This window comes from Astatotilapia calliptera, chromosome 19 (genome assembly GCF_964374335.1).
Source record: "Astatotilapia calliptera chromosome 19, fAstCal68.1, whole genome shotgun sequence".
NCBI lineage: Eukaryota > Metazoa > Chordata > Actinopteri > Cichliformes > Cichlidae > Astatotilapia > Astatotilapia calliptera.
Genome location: NC_137440.1, coordinates 13,125,139 through 13,152,429, shown reverse-complemented (window position 1 = coordinate 13,152,429; position 27,291 = coordinate 13,125,139). Strand labels below are relative to the sequence as shown.

Below are 27,291 nucleotides of genomic sequence, written 5' to 3'. Positions count from 1 at the left end.
GTGCACAAAAAACAGGAACATAAAAATGGACATCACATTTTTAATGAAAATGATTAGAAAATAATAACAATGTGGCCAGATGTGGAAATGAAACAAATCCCGTATTTAAACAACCATAACAATCTAACACGAGCTCCTCTGATCATAAACAGAAGGGCTTTTTTTTTACTTCGTATGAACGTGCCACTCTCCGTCTCTGTGTTAAAGCTGACGGATGTGAGGCAAACACTCAAACATCTGTGATGACGGCGTGGACAAAGTAGAGGAAACATCAGGATCTGTGGCAGAAACGTCCCTCATACTTTTTTTAAACAGTGAAATGGTAAAAGAGTGAAGGCTTCCTCCTCACTGTGCTCTAAAGTTAGTCGACTGGCTACCGTTCTGTGCTATGTTAATGGTTCCTGTCATGAAACATGATGCGGAGACACGTGGGGTGGTTGATCACGGCTACCCGCACAGATGAGCAGGCTTAAACAGTGAGGTTGACGACAGGACGATGAGGTCACAACATCCAGTGACATGATATTATTACCTGAGTAGGATTCAAAGCTATCCAGACTGCGGCTGAGGGTGCAAAGAAAACATCACAAGTCAGGCAACAAACTCTCCTGAAAGGCCTAATTATAAAGTAACTGGACTGATCCAGCCAGCAGAGGGCAGTGCAGAATCTCAAATCCCAACAACAGTCAGCTGACAACAGAGACAGTGGACAGGCTGGTGACAAATTAAAGGAAAGCTCTGAAAGCTTGTTGTGGCTCTGTTACTCTGTGTGAGGGCATCTTGGCAGCTTTGTTTAGAACCACCGAGCTCACCTTCAGCCTAGCAGGAAACACTGCTGTGCTGATGGGAGGCTGACAACACAGCGACATGAAATGCAAGTGAAAGCCACATGACGGCCTCGATCGGTTCAACAGATTTTGGAACGACACGTCCATCACTGCCCTCGAGCACCGACGAGGGGTGCTGCATCCCTTCAGTAGAACTCTGAGACTCTTTCAGACGCGCTTTTAAAAACCATCACTGTGGGAAATGTTACCGAGTCTGAATGCATGCTCTCACTTTAAGAGTGAGCGGGTTTCTGAGCTCAGTAAAAAGCACGATTATTTAGGAGCATGAGAAAAAAGAAATGAAACAAAAAGTTCAAGCATTGCTTGTTACTTTATGAACTGTGAAACATCCTGCAGTTTCACAACACTGTATACTTTGGCTCATTCTGGGGATCAAAATCGGGCCTTTAAGGGAACAATCCAGCAAACCATAGGGCATAAATTTAGCACTTATAGCAGTACTTCTGTCAGCTTTACACCCTTCTTACTGACATCACCTATGGCCATCTAAAAGATAAACTATTAAATAACAGGAAGGTTCCAAAAGAGTCATACGGATGCGTTTCTTTTATTTAAGACAGCAAAATGTCTTTAAAATGCAGAAAACCTTGACTTATCCTCTGAGATGAACCTCACTGACAGTGAAGATAGGGGAACAACTCAAAGGTGCTTTTTTTTTTTTTTTAATTAAAAATGTTTACCAGAAAATACTTTGACTAATCGACATCAGGGAGACTAATATTTTTAACTACTGTCTAACAAAGTTTATTGATAACACTTTCCTGAAACAGTTCAAATGTCCTGGATCACAAACAACAAGTTTATTTAACGCATTAAGAAACTCTTAATTTGTGCCTGTGTGCAAAGCAGCTACATATGGTGCGTGTGCTGCTCGCCCCTAATAATGAGTTACAGACCCTCTGACCACTAATCTCTGCTGCTGCTGTTTCTTTAATCTGAAATAATACCGAGCTGTTTCTTAATCAGACAGAACAGTGATTAAAAAGTCACATTTACTGTGCTGTAAACAATCCATTAATCTGGAGCTTATTTCACTCCTCGTGCTAAACTGTAAACTGTAAATAACTTCATTACTCAGTGACATCCTCATTCACAGACTCATAAATTGCCTCTAATTTTTTCACTCTCTCGCTCTGACCCCTCATCAACCAGCACAATCAGCTCCTCCTGACAGACAAAGAAGTCGACCTTTCCCTCGGGGAATCCGAACTTCCAGTTAGCGGATGCATCTCTGCTGATGCTGGGAGCATCCTCGTTAATCACAGAGAGGGCAGCTAATGGTGCTAGGGTGTAATTACAGTGTGTGCAGACAAATAATCATCTGATAACGGGGCTAAAATGGCCTCTTAGTGCTTGATTACAGAGACTGAGCCGCCCATTCGCCCGCCACTAAATGAAAAGTGAGAGGATGTGAGGCCCACTGCAGAATTAAGAGGGAATGAAAAGCGGAGCCAAAGGAAATAAACGCAGTCGTAAAAAGCTGAACGAGTCTTTATGGCAGTAAAATGAAAAGCTGTAAACATTTGCAGAGTGAAAACTTGACAGCAGACCACCGCCGCTTATCAGAGAGGCCTGCCGATGGAACCCAAATTGAAGCATCGGTCACAGCGGCCTCCAGCTCCACTCTGACCAGTTTGTTGATGGTACAGACAGAAGTTAAGCAGAGACAACCGACTTCCCAGTCAACCTTGAACCTGAAGACCTCGTGTTTCCTGTGCTTCATATTCAAGTTCCTAGTTTGATGTACAGTCATGAAAACATTCAGTTTCAACAAACAGCCTTAAACTAAACAAACTTTCTCCACATTTGTGTTTCGAGGCAGTTTTCCAAGTACAAATTATCCTTTCATTTTCATTCCTTCCAAAGAGCTTTTGTTTTTTATAGCAGTTAACTATTTTTGTCCTGCATCCACTTTTTTAAATTTCGTTTTTGGTTTATTTGAACTATAAAAGCCTCGCTCGGTATGCACTCAGACGTCTGCTCTGTTGAAAGTGTCATGTGTAAATGTTCCTGTGGTCCAACTTAGTAAGATATCAGAGTTAGATTAACAGCTGTGAGGGCAAAAAGACTTTCCTATACTGCAAATAACATCTTCACTGGGTGTTACGTTTCGGTGTGTCAGTGTTTTGTTTTTGCGTGACTGTTATGTATTTCCTGCTTTACTTTGAAAGTCTGTGTTATCTTAGTGTGTTCAGTTTACGTTTTCCCTGTCTCGTCAGTTCTAATTTGCCCCAGCTGTGTTTCCCTCCTGTGGTCCATTCCCTGATTGCTCCTTCTATGTATTTAAGCCTTGTGTTTCAGTATGTCATGGTCGCGATCTCCCCCGTGTTGTAAATAGTTTGGTGTGTTTGTTGTAAATAAATAGTCTGTTGTACATAGTTGTGAATGGGTTTGTTAATATTTTCGTTTGAGACACCTTCGTTTTGGGATTTTGGTGGAGGGCCTTCGTGGTTTTATTTCCCTTATCTTTGTTTTTCTACGTTGCACCCCGGTTGCCTAGGCCGGGGTGTAACACTGGGCTTGGGATATAAATACCAAGCAATCAGTCTTCTTTTCCCCCCTCGTAGGAAATCAGTGTGTGGCAATCAAAGCCTAGAAAGGCAGCATGACTCAGGGAGGGTGTCAGCTGAGTCAGGGCCTGTAAACTGAGCCGGGGTGAGTCAAGCGGAGGGAGAGGCAGTGTTTACTACAAGTGCAGCCCAAACTACAGACTCCTGATCCCAAAACAGCAGCTCATTAGAGCCTGAGCTTCAGGGAAAACCCAAATTAACTCATCTCCTCACCTTGAGAAAGCCTCGTCCAGACCGTCCTCCAACTCCTGCCACACAGAAAAAACACACACACACACACACCGGTTAAATTCAGAGTTTTTGTCTTATGAGGTGATAACAGTCCTTTTTTATTATACATTAACATGCACAAAGTCTCCTCTATGCTCTCAGGAGGTTGAGTTATGCTGTTTGCAGCCCCACACCCTCGCCAGTTATGTGATAAGGCCCGTTCTGTTCAATAGGCTATTGTGTGCTTCATCACGGCAGCGGCTCGGCTGTAGAATACACTCCTTTGAATACAACAGGTACAGTACATCACTCGGACGCTTAATCACCATTTCCAGCACGGGAGTCTTCTTATCAAGCTGAAACAGCTGAAACGTACTGACCAGCCCTTCTCTCGTCTTACCCATACAGTATTGTTGTTCTCTGTTGCGTGATTATGCACCGTAAAGGGATCCGACTGGGTCTGCTTTGTTCCTGAGTGGGTCAGCGTCGCGTTCGCTCCCTCAGCCAAATCCAAAAGTTTCCCCGTGGCGACCTCTGAAAATCAAAACAAAGTTCGTAACATTAATTTACTCCTAAAAACCACACGGGCACCTGTGATGGTCAACAAACACGAAGAAGCAGGAAGTCAAGTGGCTAAAGTGGGCACATGAGGTTCTCCTCATGTTCGAGGCCGAGGGCTGGATTGATCTCTGTAAAAGTTTGTGCTGAAGGTCGACAATGGGCAGCGACGAACACAATCATATCCAAATAAACTAAAAAGCACAGAAGCAAATTAAAAGACGAGACTCTCGTCCAACACAGGAGGCGGTTGGAACTCAAACACAGCTGATGCTGAACAGATTACATGCGGTCAAAGTTTCAAATCAATGTGCTCAGCCTTAAAAATAGTTTGTTATGATGTCATAGAGCGTTCCATCTGTCCATCTCCCACTTATCCGAAGATGTTACAAAGATCTCAGGATCATTGAACTCTCTCCCTGCTAATCCAGAGTGAGAATTGCACCTTTTTCGTACAGAACCATGACAACCTGACGAATCGCCACCTTATCATAGCGGCGGTGTTTGTGCATTCCTGGTTCCTGGTGTGATCCTGGCAGCAAGAGCTCCTGTTAGGGTCTCCCATGCCAAACTGGTCCCAGGCGACACAAAGGGACCCTCAGTAGCTTCTTGGGCCATAGAGACATGGTCATCTCAGTCTCTGTGAGCACAGAAGCCCCACCCCTTTCTGTTTCTGAGGGGCAACCAATCAGAAGACAGTTGATTTAAAGTAAAGGCCATAACAGCTTGTTTGTCGGGGGCCTGTGTAGCAGCTCAGTATGAAATAAAAGCTGGTTTAAAATGTGAATCATGCAAAGAATGAAAATATGGAGCTGGGAACAGGCAGAACAGCCCCACACTTCTCTTTATCAAGCTTCTAATGCATCTCATCAATTCAGCCATATGTGGCACGTCACTTAGTGATAAGTGAGCACGCAGTAACCCCACGCCTGACTACAGCGGCACTGCTGAACTGTAATGGGATTGGCTCGTAACGGCCCTGCCTGATGATTAATGCGTGTCAATAATGTGTGTCAACACTAATTTCAGTCGAGTCTTTAGGCTAATGTCACCCTCTGAGAACAGTAAAACCACAGTAACTCTTCTAATGGTGGGATATAAATACTCTTCAGTCCTTAGCTGACCTTTTTACTAGATTTTATGCTCCTTAAGGGAAAATGGTCCCGTATAACTGAGTCAGCATGCAATAAGATTTTCGTGCAGTCTGTCCTGTGTGTCAACAGAAGGCATTCAGACCGTCTGCTGTTATGAAAAAGGCAATACTGTGAGACAGACCTTCACGGGGAGGGGAAGGACTCATCTGATGATTAATGCTGCTCACTTAAAAGCTTATTTATTACTACAGTGAAAGACAGGGTCTGTGAACAAACAAGGTAGAACTAATTCATCAATCAATTACCTGAAAGGTGATTAACAAGCAAACTTTTTTTAAAGTGGATAAATATTTAAGATGATACCAAAAGTTTTTTGTTTCTTTTGATTTTAAACTGACAGTCGTCTTTTTGACGTCTAAGGTTTTATAGATCAGGATACAACAACAAAAAAATCATCTATTCTTCGATGAACAACAGCGTCGCAGTCAGGCTGAGGTCTGGATTTCGTCTGGGCCACTGCAGCACCTCCATTCTTTTCTTTTTCAGCTAATCTGCAGATTTGCTGCTGTGTTTGGGATCACTGTCCTGTTGCATGACACAATTTGGATCAAGCACATCTAACTCTGGAATACTTTAAAGTTCACGAGAGAGAAGAAGCTTTCTCCCAGTAATCCTTCCAAACAAGCTATACTTTGTAACTGTGCTGTCATGAACTTTAAACCTTAAGCGCTAAGGCCTGCAGAGTCTAAGATGGAGTGATCTGGGGGTTTTGTTGGCTCTTAGTCTTTTTGCATTGTTTGACCTTGGGGTGACTTTGCTGTGGTATCCACTCCTGGGAAGATTGGCAGCTTCCTGAATGTTCGCCGCTTGTGAATAATCGTTGTCACTGCAGAATGATGGACTTGAAATTGTTTGAAAGTGCAACACTTCGCAGCAAAACCTGCTTATTTAAGACCACTGTTGATGTTTTTCCTCCTTTTCCTCCTTGGCATTACGTTCCCACACCTGAAAGCTTCCAATCAGCCTTTTATAGATGTGCTCACACTTGCTGATGATCAATTAATCGAGTACATTTGACAAGCAGCACCTGGCTGCTGCTTACCCTCTTAATTCCTACAGAAGCAGTGAGAGTTGACTTTTTCCACACTGCTTCTTGCATTTTAATTTAGTTTGATTAAAATACATGTTTTATTGTTCAGTTCCATACTTTTAGGACCAGATTAATTTGTATTACACCTTGATACGTCAAGCCCTGGAATAAGCATGTACTGACTGCACATGCTTGTTTAATGCTGCCTATCTCTTAATCACAGCTGTTTTACTTCCTGTTGAAATAAAGACTAAAGTTTTTAATTTGCTGCTTCATATCGTGTCACAGAACTATGCATAAACACTTGAGTGCTGAAACTTTTAACCAAGAAAATGATCATCATCTCCTCCATCAGATTAAATTATAAGGAAACTAAGCTCTACTTTTAACCTTGTGAAGAGGAAGAGACTGAGAGGCTGATTCATCTCCTGCAGGCAAAATCCCCCAACAATCAGGTTATGGCAGGACGTGGCATTTACAGGCCTGGCGCTGGGAGAAAGTCGAGGGTATCGTGTGTCACGAATAAAGCTGACTCACCTCCGACAACGCCACTGATCCCGAGAGTCTCTGACACGCTGCTAGTGCATCAGCCACACAGTGAAGAGCAGATAAATGTAAGAGCTCTGCTGTCCCTGATCACTGCTTCAGGGCTGGCAGCGAAAACTCCAGAGCACCGAGCTTTACTCTGCTGTGAAATTATGCTAATTTGCCTCACAGAAACGCAGTCCACTGGCAGCTAAATGACCCACCAGGGGGTCAGTAGGATAATGTTAGTCCAAAAAAAAAAGCCTCTCTGCTTGCAAAATCTCTGCTTTGTTGAGTCTTCTCACAGAGGATCATCTTTAAAGCCCGTGTTGACCATGAAGCGCTGCACGTGTAGCACTGCAGAGCCAAATAAAGCATCAGAACACATTTAGGGAGCTGCGCTTCTCTGACGGGAGGCCTGCTGGCTGAGCAGAGGAGCACAAAGCTGATGTTTTTAAGACTTTCCTGTAAAAAAAATGGCCACTCCAAACAAATATCGAAAGGATCGGGTCGGGACAGGGAAAGGCATGCGCAAACACAACATGCACAAAAATAAAGCATCGTATAACAACATGATGCTTTTCGTGTAATTTATTCTCTGGATGCGGACATGTATGGGATTAATAATGCCTTCAGGTCGTCTGGCTCAGCGGATGTTTAGGGTCTGATCGAACAATGGGGGCAATAGAAATGTGAAATTCTTTCATGCTTTCTAAACAAACAGGGCTGTAATTGTGCTTCCAGAGTCAGGCGGAATAACAGCATGATAGCAGTCCTTTGTTTTCATAAAAATGTCAGGGGAATCGCTGAACCAAGATTCAGTTTAATGCATCCACAATGACTGCAGTGTGGCTTTTATGTGTTCAAATTAACCAGATCATCAGCAGCACCATTATCACCGCATGTAACTGCCTTAAACAGTCACCTACTGTTAACTTTTGTGATGTTAGTGAGAAATGGTAACCAATGAAAAGCAGACTGTCATCAGCTGACCTGCAGCCTCCATGTAGGCCAACCTTTGACAAGTGGCTGAACACTCTTCCGTCCCTTGAGGCTACGATCGCTGCGACACGGAGAGAGAGAGAGACAGAGAGAAAGAGGAAGAGAGAAAAAGATGTGATGATGGGCGACGTGACTCACCTCCTCCCTTCAGGCTGCCCTGGCTGGCCGAGCTGTCCGACTGAGAGCTGCTGGCTCCTTCCCCATCTGAGCTCGACTTTACTCGTTTCTCTTTCTCTGAACAGAAACACAGAGCAGGACAACAAAAAGGAAAAGAAAGAAAATGAAAACAGTGCAGTCAGTGAGGACAATCTGTGATTCAGGAAGTTCTAACCACAGGGCCAGAGTGGTTGTGCTGCAAAGAACAGTTTGCCTTCATGCAGCTCAGATGTGGTTAAAAGTTTCACTCAACAAGCATACAATCAGTGTTAAATGTTCACAAATTCTATATTCATTATGTGCAAAGTGAAATATCCCAGGGCGTCTTTTGCTTCAATTTTGATGATTATCGACATGCTCCATGAGGACAGTAAGACACAGAAGGTCACTGCTGAAGAGCCTGAAAGCTGTATTGAAGAATATTAAGCAGCAAGCGCAACAGGAAAAGGTGCAAAAACAACAGAGACGACCGCAGACTTTAAATGGTTGTAAAGAACAGTTGAAGAAATTTTGAGAGCATCACACAAGCAGACTCAGGCTGGCGTCACAGCATCAAGAGCAACAACGCACAGTTGTTTTCAGGAAGCTACAACCACATCATTCCCAACATCACCAATCCTAAACCAGACATTACATCAGAAGTGTTTGGTTTAAAAAAAAAATAAACATGATGGTTTCTCTGTGGCTCTAAATCCTCTTTTCAGATAAAAGATGCAGTTTGGAAACTGAGGTCCTGCAGTCTGGAGGATGAGGCTCAGAAGCCAAAGTCAACACAGCGTGACCCGGGAGGTTTTAGAAAGCGTCACGCTTCCGTCTGCAGACAAGCTCTCTGGAGATGCAGATTTCTTTTCCCATCAGTAGAGGAAATTTGCAGTAGTACCAAATGTGTCCGGCCTACCAACTTGTCTGACCTGAGCCCCATAGAGAATCTATGAGAAACCTCGAGGAGCAACAACTTTCAACAGAGCGTATAAATGAGCATATTTTTCAGACATTTGATATTTCAGTGTTGAAAATCATGTTTGGTTGATCTTCTCAGAATCAGAGACACTAGATTTGTGATTTTCATTGGCTATAAGCAATGATCAGCAAAAAAAAGCTTGAAAGATTTCATTCAAAGCTTAATTAATGAATCTTTTCAAAACTTCTGCTGCTGTACGTTATACAATCCCCCCCCAAAAAAGGAGAGAAATCTTTGAACATGTTAAGACTATTACTGAAATCATCTGCCAGCTACAGCAGGGTGTGTAACCGTAGCCTTTAAACAGGGAGCGCCTGGGTCTGTGTTTGGCCCGGGCGTTCCGCTGAAAAGTTTCTCCATGCAGAGCAACAGCTCCCTGCGACTTCCTGCACAACATTTCTGTTAATCTCAGTCCAGCAGAGCAGTTTCAGGCCCTGTATTATTCACACATGTCAGAGCCACAACTTCAAACTACATGCAGAGTTAACTGAGGACAGAAAACACTTCCTTTAGGCAAACCCTGGGTGCACTGGGTGCATGTCTGTGACGCCATGTCTCAGACACATCTTTGTCCCACTCTTTGCACGGCTTTAAGTCACACCAGAAGCATTTTAGCAGTACAGGATCTTTTAGTGTTTCATTTCCTGCCCTCCTCAAGTGCTCTGTACAGCTCGAAGCAGAAAACCTCTGTGGGGCTTTTAATGTGGACCCGAGTAGATCTGATCGGCTCCAGGATAGCTCCTGAATAGAATCAAGGACTTTCAAGTAATTTATTAGGCTTACAGAGCTGTACTGGACACAGAGTTTGACCTGAAACAAAAGGAACAGAGACGCGACTAAATAAATCCTGGTCGATGATCTATGCGGGGGGACTGGAGATGATGGTTGTCCTGCAGCCCCAGAAGAGCCAATCAACGGTCAAAGCAGGAAACATGTTAGTAGCTGTTTGACTGGCACGTTTCTGCATTTGCAAACGGAAACATGGCTGCAGAGTGGCAAAGCTCGCTTCTAGAGGGACTCTGAAGGTACTGCTGTGCAACAGTAGTGGTACAGATATCACACTTTGTGGCAAACTGTGGTTTTACACATAACAACAACAAAAGCCATATAAATATTTACAGACATCAGACGGTAATTAGTCAGTAATCTGCCTGAGCTGTGTCACATACGACCACATATTTCACCAGTTCTTTGAGGGCGCTGCTGCAGCTTGCACAAGCGCATGTTGCAACTCCTCTCTGGCATGCCATTTAATGAGCAACATGAAATCTCTCGCTTCCACTGATACGCCTTTGAGCTGCATCCTTTGTTCACTCCTATGGCCTATATGTGGAGGAACAAGAGAGGATCCACCAACCCGAGCAAAGCACAGCGGCTCACAGAAATCTCTTTCCCACAACATCACATTACAGAACCGTACACGCAGCTACAAGCTCAAACTGATCTCACACGCTTTGAGTTTCACAAGTGTTTCTGAATTGTGTTAAAATATTTTAAAACTTGCTGTTTAAGCATGAATCATCAGAATTACACAACTACATGTGAAATCCGTCTGTGCAGAGACGGAAAGTACTCGTGTGCAGTTTGAGAAATCTTTCAATGAGCCCAGTGTCGTCACACGAGCGCTAGCATCACTCCCTGATTTTCACACCTCCGTTTATTTGGGGCCAATCACAGCGATTGATTAAGTTAAGAAAGCCAAAATATTTTTTTTGCCACTTGTTAAGCAATTCTGTCCAAAGTTTCAGTTCACAGTCTCTCCTGCTCTTTTACCTTACATGTGTATTCATGTCATACATGAGGAAAGGTGTGCATTTTCTATTCACAGATTCGTGATTGACCGCGCAGCCCATGACCACTTCTCTTCAGCCCACTGTAATCTGGTTTTCTTCCATTTAAGTGTCCGTCCTGGTTTTTGTTTGGAGTTTCTCTGCCAAAAACACTGATGCCCGCTTTCATTTCTTTTGTGGATTTTCTGTTTTCGGGGCAGACTGCGTTGAGTTTTCAGTCTTGCAGCTTTGATGTGTTTCATAAAAACAGCCGTTTGTTAAGAAATATTTGTGAGTCATATCTGTGATTTGTGCATTTTCTACAGTTTCCCAAAAAAAAGAAAAGAAAAAAAGGAAGCTGAAGGAGAATCCTCGAGGTTTATCGATTCCACCGTTTTTGTGGGTCGGCAAAACATCCATAAGGCTCGATAAAATTTTTAGTTCAGTCCAATTTGATTAAATTGGTCAGAAAAAAACTAATAAAATTATCACGTTGTGAAATTTACCAAAAACAACTGCAGCTTTGAAGTTTTAAAAATGCAAAAAAAGAGAATAAAGTTCATTAATAAGAGGATTTACTTGGTCTTTTTCATGTTGTTATACAGCATTTTTACATTTCTATATACAAGCTTGTTTATTTTTTAATAATTTTTCTGCCCTTTTAAACTTATTGAGCCATTTTATATCTGTATGTTTTATTTTATTGAGTTATTCCACTTTGTTTATAGGCTGTGTTTAATGTTTTGGTTGTTATAAATCAAACTTTCAGCATGAATAAAGTTCTACAGCTCGTCTTAAAAATAGATTATAGAGCTTTATTCCCGCCTCACTGCTTGAGATGAAATGTCGCTTTCTGCTTTTCTAACCACAACTTTCTTATACGCACCGTCATTCTTGGTGCAGTGAAAATAACATTTCCCATGAGCCCGGGTCGCTTGGTAATGGCAGCCTTAGAAAAATTTCCCAGGGCACCCGTTTTTTTCTCTCCTGCAGATCCTCACGTGTGCACTTTTCAGTCGGCTGCTAAACATGGAGCCAACTCACAGATACGGCAGTTCAAAGCTTGCTGTAGTGTTTGCAGTGAATATTCTATGAAGGCAGATTTATGAGCAGAGATGGGATCTGTAATATACAGAGGAATGTGGGTCAGGAATGTGCAGAACCACGGTGGGTGGTGGTGGTGGTGGAGAGCTTGTAAGAAACAAGCAAACCACACAGACATGCGGTGGATATCTCCCTTCCTGCCCTCGTCCCCGGGGTCTTGCAACTTTAATGAAAACAGACTCCAAAGGATTTTTTTTTTCCTTCTCCCCATCTCTCTTTCTTCTTCCCTGTCACAAGAGAGCACCACGGCTTCTTTATAAAAAAATATATATATATATTCCCCTCCATAACCCCACAGAACAGATAACAACTCGTTCAATTAAGCGACTTCGCCCACATTAAAAATTCGAGGTGAAAAGTATAGAGCGAGGGAAGGAGAAGGATGGGGCGAGTGAGGCTGTACTAAATTGTACTCTTTAATATTCGACTCAGAAATACAAAAAAAGACAAACGAAGAGGCGTGAGGCGAGGAGTCCGTGGCCTTGATTTTGATGGGGGGAAAATAAAATAATCCCTCGTCAAAATGGAAATGTGGCCACAGTGGAATCTCCACAGTAAGAGCAGAGGAAGCTGTGGAAATGTTGCAGGAAAGAAGGAGGCGGCTGGATTTTCAAATAGAGCAAGCGTGCGTCTCGAAAGGACTGAATAAATAAGCACGCCGTCGCTTGAGACGGGATCAATGACACTGACACTGAATCTGTCAGGAGGCTGAGCTCCCGCCGACACACACACACACACACACACACACACACACACACACACACACACACACACACACACACACACACACAATCATTTTCCTTTCTCTCTCACACACTCGCCATCCAAACACCCCTCCCTACCCTGCCTTTCATGCTTTCTTGCCCCTCTCTTCTCCTCATCCCCATCCCCCTCAGTCGCTCTTCTCCACTCCTTCGGAAAAGAACCAAAAACAGAAGAAGCGATGGATTTGGATGGAGAGGGAATAGAAAACAACTAAACTGTGCATGCACGGGGAAGGCAGGTGTAAGACAAGACGACAAAGGATAATCACAAAATTCAAAGAGCACTCACAGGGCGATACAAACGTAAAGATTAGAGAAAATGGTTGAGGGGGTGCCGATGCAGAAACTGATATTATGTAGCAAGAATTGCTCATTTACGCTGGAGTCATACGTGCAGAAAATTACATGCATGTTTCTGCTGAGCTGCAGAAACACCGGCCTCACACAGCTCTCTGATTGGCTGCCGCCTCCACGGTTCCTTTGACACTCACACCAACTGTTCAACTGGGTTTTAGAGAGGCTCAACACAACTCAACAAAAATATAAATATACTTTGTTAGCTTCCAGCTAAATTTCTATTTTCTTAATTAGTTTTGGTGGAATTTCTCAGCTTTGATGGCAGGTTTGTTGATGGAGAGTCGCAGGCAGCTTAGAAAATTGATGGATGGTTTTATTAATACCTAAAGGTTTATACATTTTTTTCTGTATTAAATGTGTACTGTTTGTGTATTTTCCCCACTGCCATCTTCCCAAGCTCAATCTTTCTGTGTTTTTATTTTTTACATTCAGAGTCAGGTCCATAAATATTTAACTTTGGTAATATTGCCTGTGTTCTCCACCACAGTGGATTTTAAATCAGACGGTCCAGATGTGGTTGAAGTGCAGACTTTCAGCTTTGATTCAAGAGGTTTAATAAAAACATGCAATGAACCGTTTAGAATTAGGGATTTTAACTGGACAAAGTTTTTAAAAAGAAACACGTTTGAACTCAATGACTTACTGAAATCTAGAACTCGTATTCATCACCAAATGCTGTGTTTCCTCCCTTGAGCCCCTCTGCATTTACATTCATGAAGGCATTTCCTGAATGTAGACTTTGACAATGATGTGCTTTCCTCTTCGAGGGTGTTCTTGACTTGGTTAGATGCTGTGCAGTTGTTGTGCAACTCTGTTTTCATGCACTTGTCTTCCTTGAGCTGTTCGGTGCATTTACTATTTTTTCAAAACTACCTGATTACAACTACTAAAAATGAGTGCTTGGAATCAACTCAGCTTTTCTCTACTTTGTCATGTAACATCTGTCACCTGTCCAATTAACTTTTAACCTCTGTGAATAAAAATGGTTGTAATTTTTAAACAGTGCAATGCTTTTATTAAACCTCTTGAATTAAAGCTGAAAGTCTGGATTTTTGATTTAAACTCCACTGTGGTTGTATGCAGATGCAAGATTTGCATCTCTGTCCGAACACTCACTGACCTAACTGTATGACTTCATGCTTTGCTATGCAAAGTGTGTCATTGGGTCAACTTTGCATGAAAAAAAGAGCCCAACAGTTAATCCAGCAACTAGCCTTTTTGCATAGTAAAGCAGAAATGCACATGGAAGTGAAGTAAATGCAAAATAAATTGCATTTACAGAGGAAAATATGGAAAATTGACTGCAATGTAATGTTAATCCAAAGTAAAAAAACAAAAAAAACATTGGTGCATTTAACAGCTTCCACATTTGAGTTATGTCTCAGTTTGGCACTTTTGTTCTTCCATATAATAAACTACATGAGAAAAATCCCACTTCCCACACATCTGAGTCTTTATTTTGTTGTAAAGGGAACAGAGAAGATCTATTCTAGTCACCCCACCTCTGCCCCAGGCTAATCCTCCTGTCCACCCCTCCTCACACTGATACCTTTAACTGTGAGACTCTCTAACCATGACTAAGTTGCCTTTAATAAACTGAACCAGGTGCCTTTGGCTGGTGATTTCACCGCTGTGCAGGGAATCGACGAGGACATCACTCTGTGAGTGAGAGAGATCACAGGGAAAGCCAAGCAGATCTCCAGTATTTCACGTGACCTCTCTGGAGGGTGTAAAAGCCAAGAGCAGAAGAAAGAGAGGAAATTTTCTGTGGTGATGAAGAGCGACCATGCGTACCTTCTTTGGCAGCCTGCCAGAATTCAAACGCCACTTTGAACGCCTGAGCCACCGTTAGAGTTACCGCCTGGGCCTGTTGGGACGGAGGAAGAGACAGAGACAGGAATGAGGGATGAATAATACACGATACGCATCTCATGCATTACAGGAAGGAAGGGAAGGTATGGCTGTGACACAAACAGGAAACGACCATCGACATAAGAAGGATTTTCTTCACAGATACTCGGAGAGAGGGAAGAGAAACTCGCGGACAACACGACGAGTTGTTTATGCAACTGGGAGGATACGTGGCCTTTTGACCACAATGAAATTAGTGAAGGGAAGGAAGAGGAGGGAGCGGCTCTTTCGGCAGAACTCCAGGGATGGTGAGAAAGCCGAGAGAGGGATGACAACCTGCTCGCCTTTCATGCTCCCGCTCCTTTCTTTTCCCGACTTAATATTTACACATTTGCATAAATACAAGTAAAGTGTCAGCGCGGCGACTCTCAGGTCTCTGAATAAACTGTTCTTCATGTGTGGCCAGGTGCAGAAGCTGCATGTTTTACCTGAATCCAAAATTGTATTAAGGCTCTGAAGCTGCAATGTGTGTCCTTAGCTCACATTGCATTTATTCATAGAAAACATTTCGCAGTAGATTTCTTTGCATTATGAGAAATCTTTCTCTTTAATTTCAGTTCCTTCACTCAGGGATTACATTATATTTGTTACATTATTACATTTATAACCCTATCATGTCATTTCCTGTATCCCAGCTGGGTAAGCTTTAGTCTGATCAGCAGTGGTACTGCTGGTTACAACAGTGCTTGTTTTTTAACAGACCAAAAAACAGATTTGCCAAAATGTTCAATTTACCTTTAAAATAAAGGGAAAGACAGGAAGTGTTTCATACAGAAAGTAAGTGCATATAAGTCACCTACACTTGTGTAAACTGGAGGCTGATTCTGTTATTTTTTGTGTGTGCCGGGGAAAAGAAAGAAACCTTCATTATAAAAACTAATTGCTATGACAGATTAACCTTTTATTAAACCTTCTCTTATGTCATTACTTGTCGAGCAGATTAGCACAATGACCCCGCTGAATAAGGTTTTCGCCTTTTTTACAGTGATGGGGAGCTTTGTCCTTCCTTTATCCACCCCAAAAGTTGTTTTAATTATAGTGTGAACATTAAGTTATGGATCAGGCTTTTTTCCTGGGCGAGCGATCCAAACCACACAGTAACATATTGATGACTAACCTGTGGATCATCTCCAATCCTGTCTTTTCTGAGGTTTGGTTTATTTTTTGCATCTTCTTCCTGCCGTACGATGGTGCCATCAACATGAACGACATCTTCATTATGCTAATGTGTGTATATTAGCCTAACTGTAGCTCAGTTGCTGGCATTTATTTATTGCAGTGCTGTTAAACCCTGTGGGCAATACCTGAGCAAACAGACATTTTATTGAAGCTGAATCTGGACTGTTTTGGGGCTCAAAGAAGAACAGGACTCAGACGTCCTGTCGCCCAGCGACAGTCGACAAGCTAACGTCAGCGACCACGTCGACTCTTCACACAGCAGGAGGCGTTTGAAAAATATCAACTTACTCACCATTTTCCTCTTAGCGCAGAGGAAGGCGTGACACTCGAGGGTCTCGTTGTGCTGACTCTGGACGATGTAGGCAAACACTTTGTCGTGCATTTTGTCCGCAGTGCAATATGATATTCTGAAACAAACACACACATTCAGAAAGCCTTTAATTTAAGACTCATCTGGGATTAAATGAAACTTTATCTGCTCTAAGCCCTTAAGCTATTCCAGAAATCTGACTTAAAACTGCACACGTGATCAAACAAACACACACACACACACACACACACACACACACACACACACACACACACACACACACACACACACACACACACACACACACACCAGCTGTGTGCAGGTACACAGCTGGACAAAGTCATAAATCTGAAAAGGAACGTGTGCAGTGGACATCTGGGCTGTTTGGTTTCTGTTACTACACACACCCACAGTGTCAACCCATAAATCACAGTGGGGACATTCCATATAAAAAACTGTTTAATCTGGAAAACAATCAGCTGCTAATAACTCCAGTATGTTTAATGATGCCACGCAAAATTTACCATGAATATTTTCCGATCTTGTAAGCCATCCGTGTTGAAATTTATGCCGTTTAATTTCAGCACTTTTGAGCCATCCTAACTTCATAAATACAGGAGATATCTACATGGATTTTTATAGGGCTGAATCGGATGAATTTAACTCCCGCTGCAAGCATCACAATCTAAAATCAAAAACTCAACTTTGTTCAAACAGGTGTCATTTAACCCTGCTGGTACCCTGTATGTTTGATGGGATTTCTGATCATTCACCAGAGAAAACTTTCAAGTCTCATATCACCGTGTGATTGAAGGAGCAGCCATCAATCTTAAAACCTCTCTTTTTTTACCCGGGGCGCTTTTGGAGCCATGATTCCTTCTGTGTTCAAATAACTTTCTAATTTTCTTTTGACAAAGAGCCGTCATGCTAATAATTTCTCTAACATAGTTTGGACCTAACATATCACCCCTGAGCTAAAACTGAAGGTTCAAGAATCCTAAAACTCTGAGCTCACAGATGAGCCTCAATCACAGAAGTACAAGCCAGGAGCTCAAGAAACTGCAGCAGCATGTTCCCCTCCAAAAATTATTAAGAGTGTAAAAGATCTTACAGCAAAAATAAATAAATAAATCAGAAATGCTGGAAAAACTAGAGCAAAAATTTCACCCTGCCTTAATGTAACTGGAGGAGCTTTAATTTCACTGTATGCTGGTAAAATTTTGCATGGCTTTGTGAAATAGGCTAAAGTTACTTTAATAAATTACAAGAATTCGCCTGGACTCTGTGCAGACCATGGGGAAAACGTGCACACGCAGAAGGTCATCTTGATGTGCAAATCCTCTGCATCGTCTGTCGCTCTGGCTCGTCAGTCTCAGGTGCAGAGTACGCTTTCAAATTAAGCCATAATAGCTTTGCTCCACTATTTGATCATGATGCCATCACTCTAACGCCAAAGACTCGAGCGCGACGGCCAGTCGGGGAGGGGATACCCAAGATGATGGAAGAAGGATATAATGAATTTCTGCCATCTGTCCTTCCTTTCTCCTTCGTGCATCATCTTCACTGTGCGATAGTCACACAGTCTGCTAACCAATGACAGACATAAAAAACTTTGGAGGGGTGAAGAATCACAGCTGTGATCTGAGGAACACAACCGAGATTTACGGGCAAATGTTTAGGCGGGAGGGCGTCGGGGAAAATTGGGTGTCAGGCAAATCTGTTTATTGGCCGTTCATCTTCTTTACGTCTGAGCTCTATGCTGAGGTCACAGCTGGACTCGCCCGGTACAGCTTTTTAATTACTATAAACTATTTATTTCTTCAAATAAGCAAGTTCATAATTAACGCAGTGTTTTTCTGGAGTAGAGGGTTGGTGCTGAACAATGACGCCAACACGGACGTGTCAGCTTCCTCTGATATCCACTTGAGTTCACGTGGACATTTTAACAAGTAAGATCGCTTACAGCCTGCAACCCAACTTCTTTATGGCCTCTTCTTAACATCTCAAATAAGGTTGAACTCATCCACCTGGATACTGCAGTTACAGCTGGAGCTGGGACATGCCCATGACTTGTCTTAGGTCCTTTTAAAACAAAACAGTAGCAACCACTCCATGGACCTGGTGGTGGAGGGATTTGGGTGCCCGAGAGATGCCAGGAGCTATAGCAAATCAGTCGTGAGCGAAGAGCAGCACCAAGCTTGACTCACGAGCCTGATTTCACTTTTCAGACCTGGAAGCTCTGTTTTATATGGAGTCTATTAGTTAAATAGCGAGGGAAAGATATGAAACAAAAGAAGTTAGCTGTTCTAGCTCCACCCTGTTATTTGGCTCTCCTATCACCAGCTTTAACAACACCCACACAGCCCACGGGAATAGGAGTGTCTACTCCTGCATCTCCCCAAATCCCACAGTGTATAAATTGCTGAAAATCAGCTCAGAAATCACAACTTTCAGGTTTTCTTCAGTATCCAGTTAATCCAGTGATAACAGGACATGCTGTCAGCTCTTCCTGCATCATTTTAATTTGAACAAATATGGAGCTCGGGGCTAAAACTGTAGATCCCTGCATAATTTTCTGAAGCCCATTTCGCTCACTTCCTCCAGAACGTCCTTGGTTAAAAAAAACAAAAAGAAAAAAAAACATTGCTCACAAAAAAATGATGCAAATAAAAGAAATTCTTACAGAGCAAATGAAGAATTGATCTTAATGTGTTTGGATACACTTACAGCTTCCAGCAACACAATTAATCAGCTGAGTTTTATCTCCACCCAACCCTGTGACATCTGTCATTCTGCTTCACCCTCCCTTTGCACAACAGTGAAAATGTTAGCCAAGTTTAGTCCCCCAAAAAAAAAAGAAAAAGAAAAACAGCCTGGAGATGGAGAGACGAGATTTTTAATATAGATAAATGGTGCATGCTGGAAAATTAGCTCCATCTTGCACAGCTAGGCGACAGTTGTTCAGTGATAAGCGATGCAAAATTGAGCAGGTGGGGAGACTTTCCTCTCAAATACAGGCAGAAACACGACTTGTCCATCACATGGCTCCATGATACCTTGAGAAAACGGTCAATAATTTAAATGTTGTCCTCAATCTGCCAGCTTTGAAAAGAAATTAGTGTACACAGCCCACATTCGTGCTGGGAAAAACGCTGGAAAGTCCCAACTCTCCTTGATTTGTCAACTCATATAAGTGGAATTTGAGAAAAGTGAATCCAGCTCGGGGCCAGCATATGCAAGCTCTGGCAGGCAAGTGAGCTCTTAAGACAAGTGTGTGTAAGACACATCTGAGGTAAAAGCTCAGACACACAGCTCCCGAGAGCACCGAGACTGATTAGAAACAGCGCTGATAGACTCCTACCCTCCCTGCCTCTCCCACCGCCTTGGGAGCGCCACACCTCCTAACACACATCTATCCAGTGATAAATGACAGCAAGAGGCGGATAACAACTTTTGCTTTATTGTGAATGATAAAGACAAGCTTAGGGTGAAACTATTTCACAAATCCAGACAACCTGGTCAGGTCAGCGGCACACAATGTTTGCCTGAGGAGGTGAAAGAGGCAGACTGACCTGTATATGGAGACGTTTTCTATCAGCTGGTTTGAGGCACTGTCACGCAGGATGATTCCACGAGGGGAGACCGTTAACGAGACTTTCTGGAGCTTTTTTCCACTGGCTTTGGCCTGGAGAAAGGAACATGTAGAGAGAGGAAAGGGTGGAAAGAGAAAGGGTGGAGGCCACAAAAACAAAAAGAGGGAGAGAGAGTTAGCTAACAGAAGGAAAAAGAGGCTAAAACCTCAGGTGCTAATCTTCATTCAGCATGGTTAAAAATAAAAACTACATAAAACATTAAAGTGGCATGTTAGACCCACTCTATCTGGAGTGGGCTGGAACAACCAACCTATTAAATGATAACTTGTATCTCTCGTAGCAGTTTTATTCATAAAAAGAATATTTTAGCTAAAAAGAAAAAAATGTGTTTTATATCCTCAAGTTTAAAATTACTCTGAGGTTGAGATGTAGAAATGCTTTAAACCTTCCCTCCGTTTCACTTTAGTGTAGTAATGTGAAGATCATTTTAACCTGGGCCTAACTGGGCCTAACTGGGCACGGAGTTCATTTCCAGCTCCACATTTTCATTCCTGGATTTATCAAAGTAGCTTCGCATGATGCGCTGCTCAAAACAATCCTTCTTTATCATTTACCAAGGCTTGATGGAAACAAACTATTTTAGCTCTTCCACCTTTAAACATACTTGCATCTAATTGGCTGCCCATTGCACACACAAGGTTTGAATGGCAGGTGGGCGGAGCTTCTGTGTCCATCTCAGGGACATCATCAAGTTTAGAAAAAGCACCTGAAACTGTGCGCTTAGAAGAGTCTAAAGCCTGAACTTGTGGCTCTCAGGATTACTTGTACAAAGGCCTGTCATGTAATACTTCAGCCATGTTTAATATGAGCACCTCTCGTGGTTAGAGCGCCTATGTGACAGCAAATAATTCAGGGTATCGTATACAATCTATGTGGTGTCTATCGTTAGACAAAAGCACTGTCACACAAACCTGTGCGATAAAGATTATTTACTTTATCAAGTCTATTGCTTAAAATCACTCAATTCCCATTCAGGAGTAAGCATCCTCTGCAGGGGGGCATTAAGGGCAGGCAGCAGATTAGACCCAATCAGAGGCTGTGACTTCATTCACCGTGTCCCACTATTCTGCCACCGCTAACTTCATTATCCACTGAGCTGCCAGATCCAATAACATTAAGCTCTCCACCATGATAAAGCTGACTGAGTCACACAGTGTCCACATACTAATTGCATCCTCCTCTAAATGTCAACCTGGGCCTCAGGGAAGCAGCCAACCAGTCACTTTTCACCGAGGTGTCGGCGAGGTCAGGTCATAACGGAGCACGCTTCTGAATGACTAAAATATTTAAGCGGCAGAGGTGATGATGAAGAAAACGTCACGTATGCTCGAGAGAAACTCATTTTCTTGGAACCGTTTTCTGAACATTAAAAAGAGATTTTAAACTACTCGTGCGTGCGTGTCTCACCGTTGCCACTATCCTCTTGACAGCTGCTGCTGAGAGCTCCTCTCCTTTGGGCTGCTCGACCATCGTGACCCCCAGATACTTGAGCTGGAACGACATGCCCTCCAGTAGGGTCTCTCTCGTGTCCGTCCAGTTCTCCGGCAGCTCTGCAACATGAGACACACACCATTGACACTTCTGCTCACCACCATTACTAGCCGTTTGCACGGCAGGCTGCAAATCCCCCCGTCAGACATGTCACCACAGCTTGCAGGCTGGCAGAACGTGTCCTTATCATGGGTCTGTACACCCTCCTTTCACAATGGTAAGATTATGCTCTTGTATGGAGTATATTACACTTGCTACATTAAAGACCGTGAGCTCAACTTAGGTGAGTAACAGGAAAAGCAAGGCCTTCAACCTGACCCTCACGGATCAACTGATTTGTTTACTAATAAACAAAACCTTAATACTAAGAATAGTTTTTGATTTAAGGGCCCTCAAGGCCAATTTACTCAGCAGCAAAACTGCACAATTTCATGTCTATGTTGTAGAGGAACAGAAACAAGCACTGGTGCCCTCCATGTTAGAGCTGTTTCCTGATTTAAAAAAAACCACTTCGGGCAAACTTTCAGTGGCGTTACCACCATGTGGTATATGCGGCTAGTCATAATAAAAGAAAAGGTTTGCTGTTCACCAACATTCAGATAGCAGACTCATGTTCTACCTATGAGTTCTTCTGTGCTTTTCAGTATCGTCACATTTTAACACTAATATAACGTAGCTGTGTGATCTTGTAAGACCAGCAGAAGAGGTTCGCAACTGTTGCTTCACTGCCTCAGATTGCAACAGTTTTCTTTTTGCATAAGACGGGATGTCCTCATCTGTGGCCTCACATTCAAATTGCATGAAATTAACAGTAGATTAAAAGCACAAACTATTCTGCTAATTCTGAGGGGGATGTGGGGAACCCACAAGGATGAATGCATAACTTTATATCATAAAATTATACATCCATTTTTTGCATCTCTTTATACTTCATCAGTAATCAAAGAAGAAGCAGCTGTAGTTTCTTTTTAATCATGCAATAAACATTTTTCCATTCATAAAGAAAAGGTGGTTTTGGCCTCACTGATACTAGTTTCAGTGTTTCTTTTAGTTTTATCTGATTCAGTGTGTGTCAGGGACAAAACCTGAGCAGTTCAGATTAGACACGACAACAAAAACAGCCGTTGAAGGCAGCTGACTCGGAGTCATGCAAACGTCCCCAAGCCTCGAGAAACATGTGCATCCATGCCTCCATAAGCTGTCTGTGATGGCGCATGTGACCAACACGAGGAGGACTAAAGCTAAAGACAAGCTTGGTTAACTGAACTGTTTTTCATACTTTGTTTTGGTGAACTATAATGACCTCTAGTTAAAAAAAACAAAAAACAAAATCTATGTGCTTCATAAGGTGCCACAAAGGCTTTACCCAGACGTCACTGCTGTCACCCCAACTACATGGAGTATTTCCATCAGTAAAAATGACTCCATCAGCAAATCTCCTGTTGTTTGGTACACGGGAGAAAAGGGAAACTTCAGACAATGAAAAAATGGTGATAAAGTACCTTTCAAAGGAAAAGAGCTTTATCATGAAGCTGGAAGTGTGTAGAGGAAATGTGGAGCTGCAGTTACTGACAGCCAAAGACTTTAGTTTGTTTAATTTGCATGAATCACACATTAGCAAAGCATAACGGCAGTTTTTTTAATTACTCTTCACTGCATCTGTTCTCTGCTTTCGCACTTCAAATCCGTTTCAATATCAGTAAATACACACAATTATACACACAATTAAGCACAGCCTCAGTTTCACAGTTATCCCGTTCTTTCCCATCATCAACCTTTATTCTGTTAAAAACACTGATTACAAAAACACCTACATTTAAGGGGAAAACAACATGAGCAGCGCTGTGTAGATCATACATCTCTTGCAGATTCAAGAGGAAAAACTAGTCGCTCTTTCCTGTTTGCCACATTTCATTTATAATTCTGCCAACTCCTGACGGTGAAGCTATTCATAAAAGACGGCTCAGGGCGAATTTGTTTCGTCTTATTGTGCCATTATGAATAAAGCTTCTGCATCTGGTCAAGTAGTGCCAAATCCCCGACACCTATGTTCAACTTATGCCAGCACATCGCATTAGATACCCAACAAAGCAGAGCAAAACTGAGTAAATTAGAAACCAGCTGCATAAACAGCAGGAAAAAAGTTTCTGAGTGGAAGTTCACACAAGTAAACAACTGCTGTCACTGTTCAGCCATTCGCTCCAACAACAAACAAGCCGAGCTCTCCTTGAAGCTTGTAAAAGGTTTAGGGCTTGCCTCTGTGTGGTGTGATTGAGTGAGGGGCAGAGGGAATCCATTTCCCCCTTCAAAAGGTCCATCAGAAAACATTATCAACGACAGCACTAACCCAGGGTCTTCGACGTGATCGGCTGTCAGTGCCACAGTGTTTCTGTCCAAGATGTGCAAACAGGTGTAAGTGGGAAGAGTTTAGGCCTTTCTAAGGGCTTCAAATGTAACGTTTGTTAACCTAACGTTTCTCCTACTGGTATTGGTCTTCTCTAAAAGGAATTTCACCCAGACTGAAAATAAAAATATACAATTCAGCCATTTTTTACACCAAGTTTAATTAAATGAAGAAAAGGGATTGGTGGTGTTAAATACAGTAACACAGACTGCTTGTCTACATGCAGACTAATCGTTACGTACACTGTCACGCTCGAAAGTCCCAAATGAGCAGCAAACATCTTATTAGACATGCAGCATTTAAAAGATTCTGGGCCACACCGATGCTGAAAATACCAGTATGGGATATAACACTGTTATAAACAATAACAAGATTGAAACTTTACGTCATACTTGCTTTAAACACTTCCATTCCATAAAACTGACACACCAAAAGCCGATAGGATGATGGTCGCCAAGAAGGCAGATAGCACTGTACAAAATATTGTGATTCCAATCATTTAGAATGTTTAATGTGAGGGGTTTCTTTGACCCCATTGATCAAAATAAATAAATAAAATCACACCAATCCATTAACACTGATACTGGTGTTTAAAGCAAGCTGCAGTCTAGTCCTGAGCAGTAGCTTATGCAACCCAAAGGTCCCTGCATCAGTGCTGATATAGGAAGTGAGGAAGTCAAAACAGGAAACAAAGTGATTGCAAAGAATTATTCAAAGTTTCTGCAGAAGGTCATTTCCAAATTTCCCTCTGAGCTCCGGCGCTGATTTATCTTTGAAATGCCAGTAAAGACCAACCCACGCATGCACGACACCAGTGACATTAGTTTTGGCGCACGGCTCCCTTGGCAAGGGTGTCAGTGGCGAGCGTAAACTGCCAGTTAGGTCGAGACCAGCTGATGGGGCTTTGATCATAAAGCCCATTTCACAAGGGCAACCGCCCGTCCCTGCGTGCCTGAGCCTCCACCACAGGCTGTGGGTGCAGATGGCGACAAAGAAAAGCCCAGGCTGCGGGGGACTTGGCAGCCGCAGCGAGACACCGAGGGATGAAGCCAGCCGTGGACGGATACCATTAACTATGAAAACGCTGTGAGTTCTTCCCTTGTTGACCAGTGGCTCACTTTTACACCATGTTGGCTCGAGCCGAACTAAACAGAGAGTGAGACTGGGCTTTTTAACCGAAAACACGTAGCTGTACAGGACAGGGGTTCAACTGATTTTATTAAAAAATAAAAATTAAAAAATCGTATTGATTTTGTTTTCATTATATCATGGAGCAAAAACGGTAACTGATATAAAAATGTAGTTAATGGCACAGCACGAAACAATGTTATGCCTTTTCTGAGGAACATTTTAACTAGTTCCCATTTTGTAAATGTAAATAAGTACTTAATTTAAAAACTGCTGAACAAATATAAAAGGAGACCATTGATGTGCAAAAAACTATTTCAGTTTTCCAAAGCTTTTTGAACACAGTTACTGTAAACAGCAATTTAAGACACCATATAATTTAGGGAACATAAACCATTTGGAAACAGCTGCTAGCCTATAATATTCCTTTGTTCTCCAGCCAAACCAACCCAGTGCGAGTGGTTATGGAGAATGGTTTTTAATGGTCTAAAAGCAGCTCCAACCAAACCGACACTTAAGTAATGGGCGAGTCTGACAGTGAACGCCCCACTCCAAGGTCGAGCTCTTTGAGCTCCTGAGTGGGGGGGGCAGATGAAGCTCTCCTGCTGAGCTGATCCTGCAGTTACATTAGTGCCTGGATAAGAAAAACACTCACTATAATAGAATCTGTGGTGGAGAATCACTAGCTGCTATTCATCACTGAAACCAAGTTACAAGGAGTCGCTCGAGATGTTTGCATACAAACGCAGCATCCATCTGTTCTCTCATGTTAATACAGTTTATTTCACTGTTAATCTGAGACGCTGTAATCTCATCTCATATCTGCTGTGCTTGTTTTTGGTTCGTTTTTCTTTTACTACCCACAGTAAGCTTTTTATACTGCATTATAAAGCCACTTTGCTGTGCTATATTCTGCTTTTATATAACTAAAGTGAATCATCGTTTAATATTTTGTTTAAATTTTACTTTTCATTGTGTTTTATTTAAGTTTTAAATTATTCCGCTCCATACTGTTTTATGTTTAACTTCCCTCCCCTCGCCTTTCCCTACCTCTCCTCGTCTTTTTCACTCCTTGCTTTGGCTCACCTTTCATTTCCTTACATTCCCTCTCCATTCCTTTTCTTTCTTTGCCTCACCTTACTTCTCCTTATCACTCTTCTTTTTCTTACCTCATCTCACCTTTTCTGTAATGGATAGAAACACAGGCTTAACCTGCACGGTCATAACATCTCTAACCTTGGATGCCTGCTGGTGTTTGTAGAAGAGACAGCGAAGCTTCAGCTGAGAGACATTCAGTGTTTACACAAAAGTCACGCCGCTGACAGGTCTGCTCCAATGAATTTCAACAAACTGTCAGACATGCTCAGTAAATGCTCCGAGTGATTCAAGGATGAGGAGAGATGCCAATCACAGAATACGCACAGGCTCTGAAAGGCGAGCCGCTGAGCCACGCGTGACCAGCAGTTCACCCTGACTGCAGGGACTCAGGAATCCCTTATCGAGGGAGGATCTGGGAAGGCAATCGTAAGACAAGACTGCACAGATAACAAGCCGAGACTTCAAGTTCAGCAGATGAGACAAATGAGAACGAAACAACAGCTTTCTTCAAAAGCTGGCACGATAGCGGTTCAAATGAGCAACTCTGGAACTGGAGCTATTTTTAGCCTGGTGCATACACCCAGAGTACTACTTCATATGCAATAATAATCCATTTTCATATTGGTCACATTTGCATTAGCACAACTAACACCCCCACCAGCAGCAGCCTCTGTGCAGCTGCGGTGCTGATTAGAGCAAACTTCAAAGGCTTCTCGGCCGGTCAGTGAGAGCTGCTCATGGGTGACACTGCCTGTAAATAAGCCTGAGAGAGCAGGTGATGGAGAGCTGCTGTTAGCTGAGAGGAGGGGGACAGGACAGGTAGAGCCTGTGCTTATCAGTGAGCACGATGGTCTAATTAAGCAATCTTCTTCAAAGGATGGAGCGGATAAATAAAGCAGGGTGCTACATTTTCGTGCCTTTCTGGGTCAGATGGTCATGTGCTGCAAACACAGCTGGTTCTGTCCAAAGGATATAAGTATAATTAGCTGCCAGTGTGTTTTCTTTATATGTAGCTCTCAGTCACAGAGGTCTAGAGACCAGCCAGTGATCGGGGAATACAAACTCTTCGATAGTAACCTGTGGCTGCAAGGTAAAAATGTGTATTGCCC

General features: G+C 42.6%; 1 protein-coding gene and 1 long non-coding RNA gene across 5 annotated transcripts in view; one reads left to right on the top strand and one right to left on the bottom strand.

Moving 5' to 3' along the window:
- LOC145422353 (uncharacterized) overlaps positions 1 to 27,291 on the top strand; it is a 203,909-nt gene that overhangs the window by 141,571 nt on the left and 35,047 nt on the right. The window lies entirely within an intron of this gene.
- ldlrap1b (low density lipoprotein receptor adaptor protein 1b) overlaps positions 1 to 27,291 on the bottom strand; it is a 44,995-nt gene that overhangs the window by 1,608 nt on the left and 16,096 nt on the right. Inside the window, exons 2-9 of one of the 4 annotated variants that reach the window (XM_026151318.2) lie at positions 21,469 to 21,611; positions 19,981 to 20,093; positions 16,391 to 16,505; positions 14,803 to 14,875; positions 8,036 to 8,131; positions 4,068 to 4,162; positions 3,632 to 3,666; positions 533 to 564 (exon numbers count right to left, since the gene is read on the bottom strand). In XM_026151318.2, coding sequence (XP_026007103.1) covers positions 533 to 564; positions 3,632 to 3,666; positions 4,068 to 4,162; positions 8,036 to 8,131; positions 14,803 to 14,875; positions 16,391 to 16,505; positions 19,981 to 20,093; positions 21,469 to 21,611 — 702 coding nt within the window. Of the gene's footprint in view, positions 1 to 532; positions 565 to 3,631; positions 3,667 to 4,028; positions 4,163 to 8,035; positions 8,132 to 14,802; positions 14,876 to 16,390; positions 16,506 to 19,980; positions 20,094 to 21,468; positions 21,612 to 27,291 lie in introns of all 4 variants that reach the window. The other 3 variants (XM_026151317.2, XM_026151316.2, XM_026151315.2) reach the window with 3 other exon arrangements.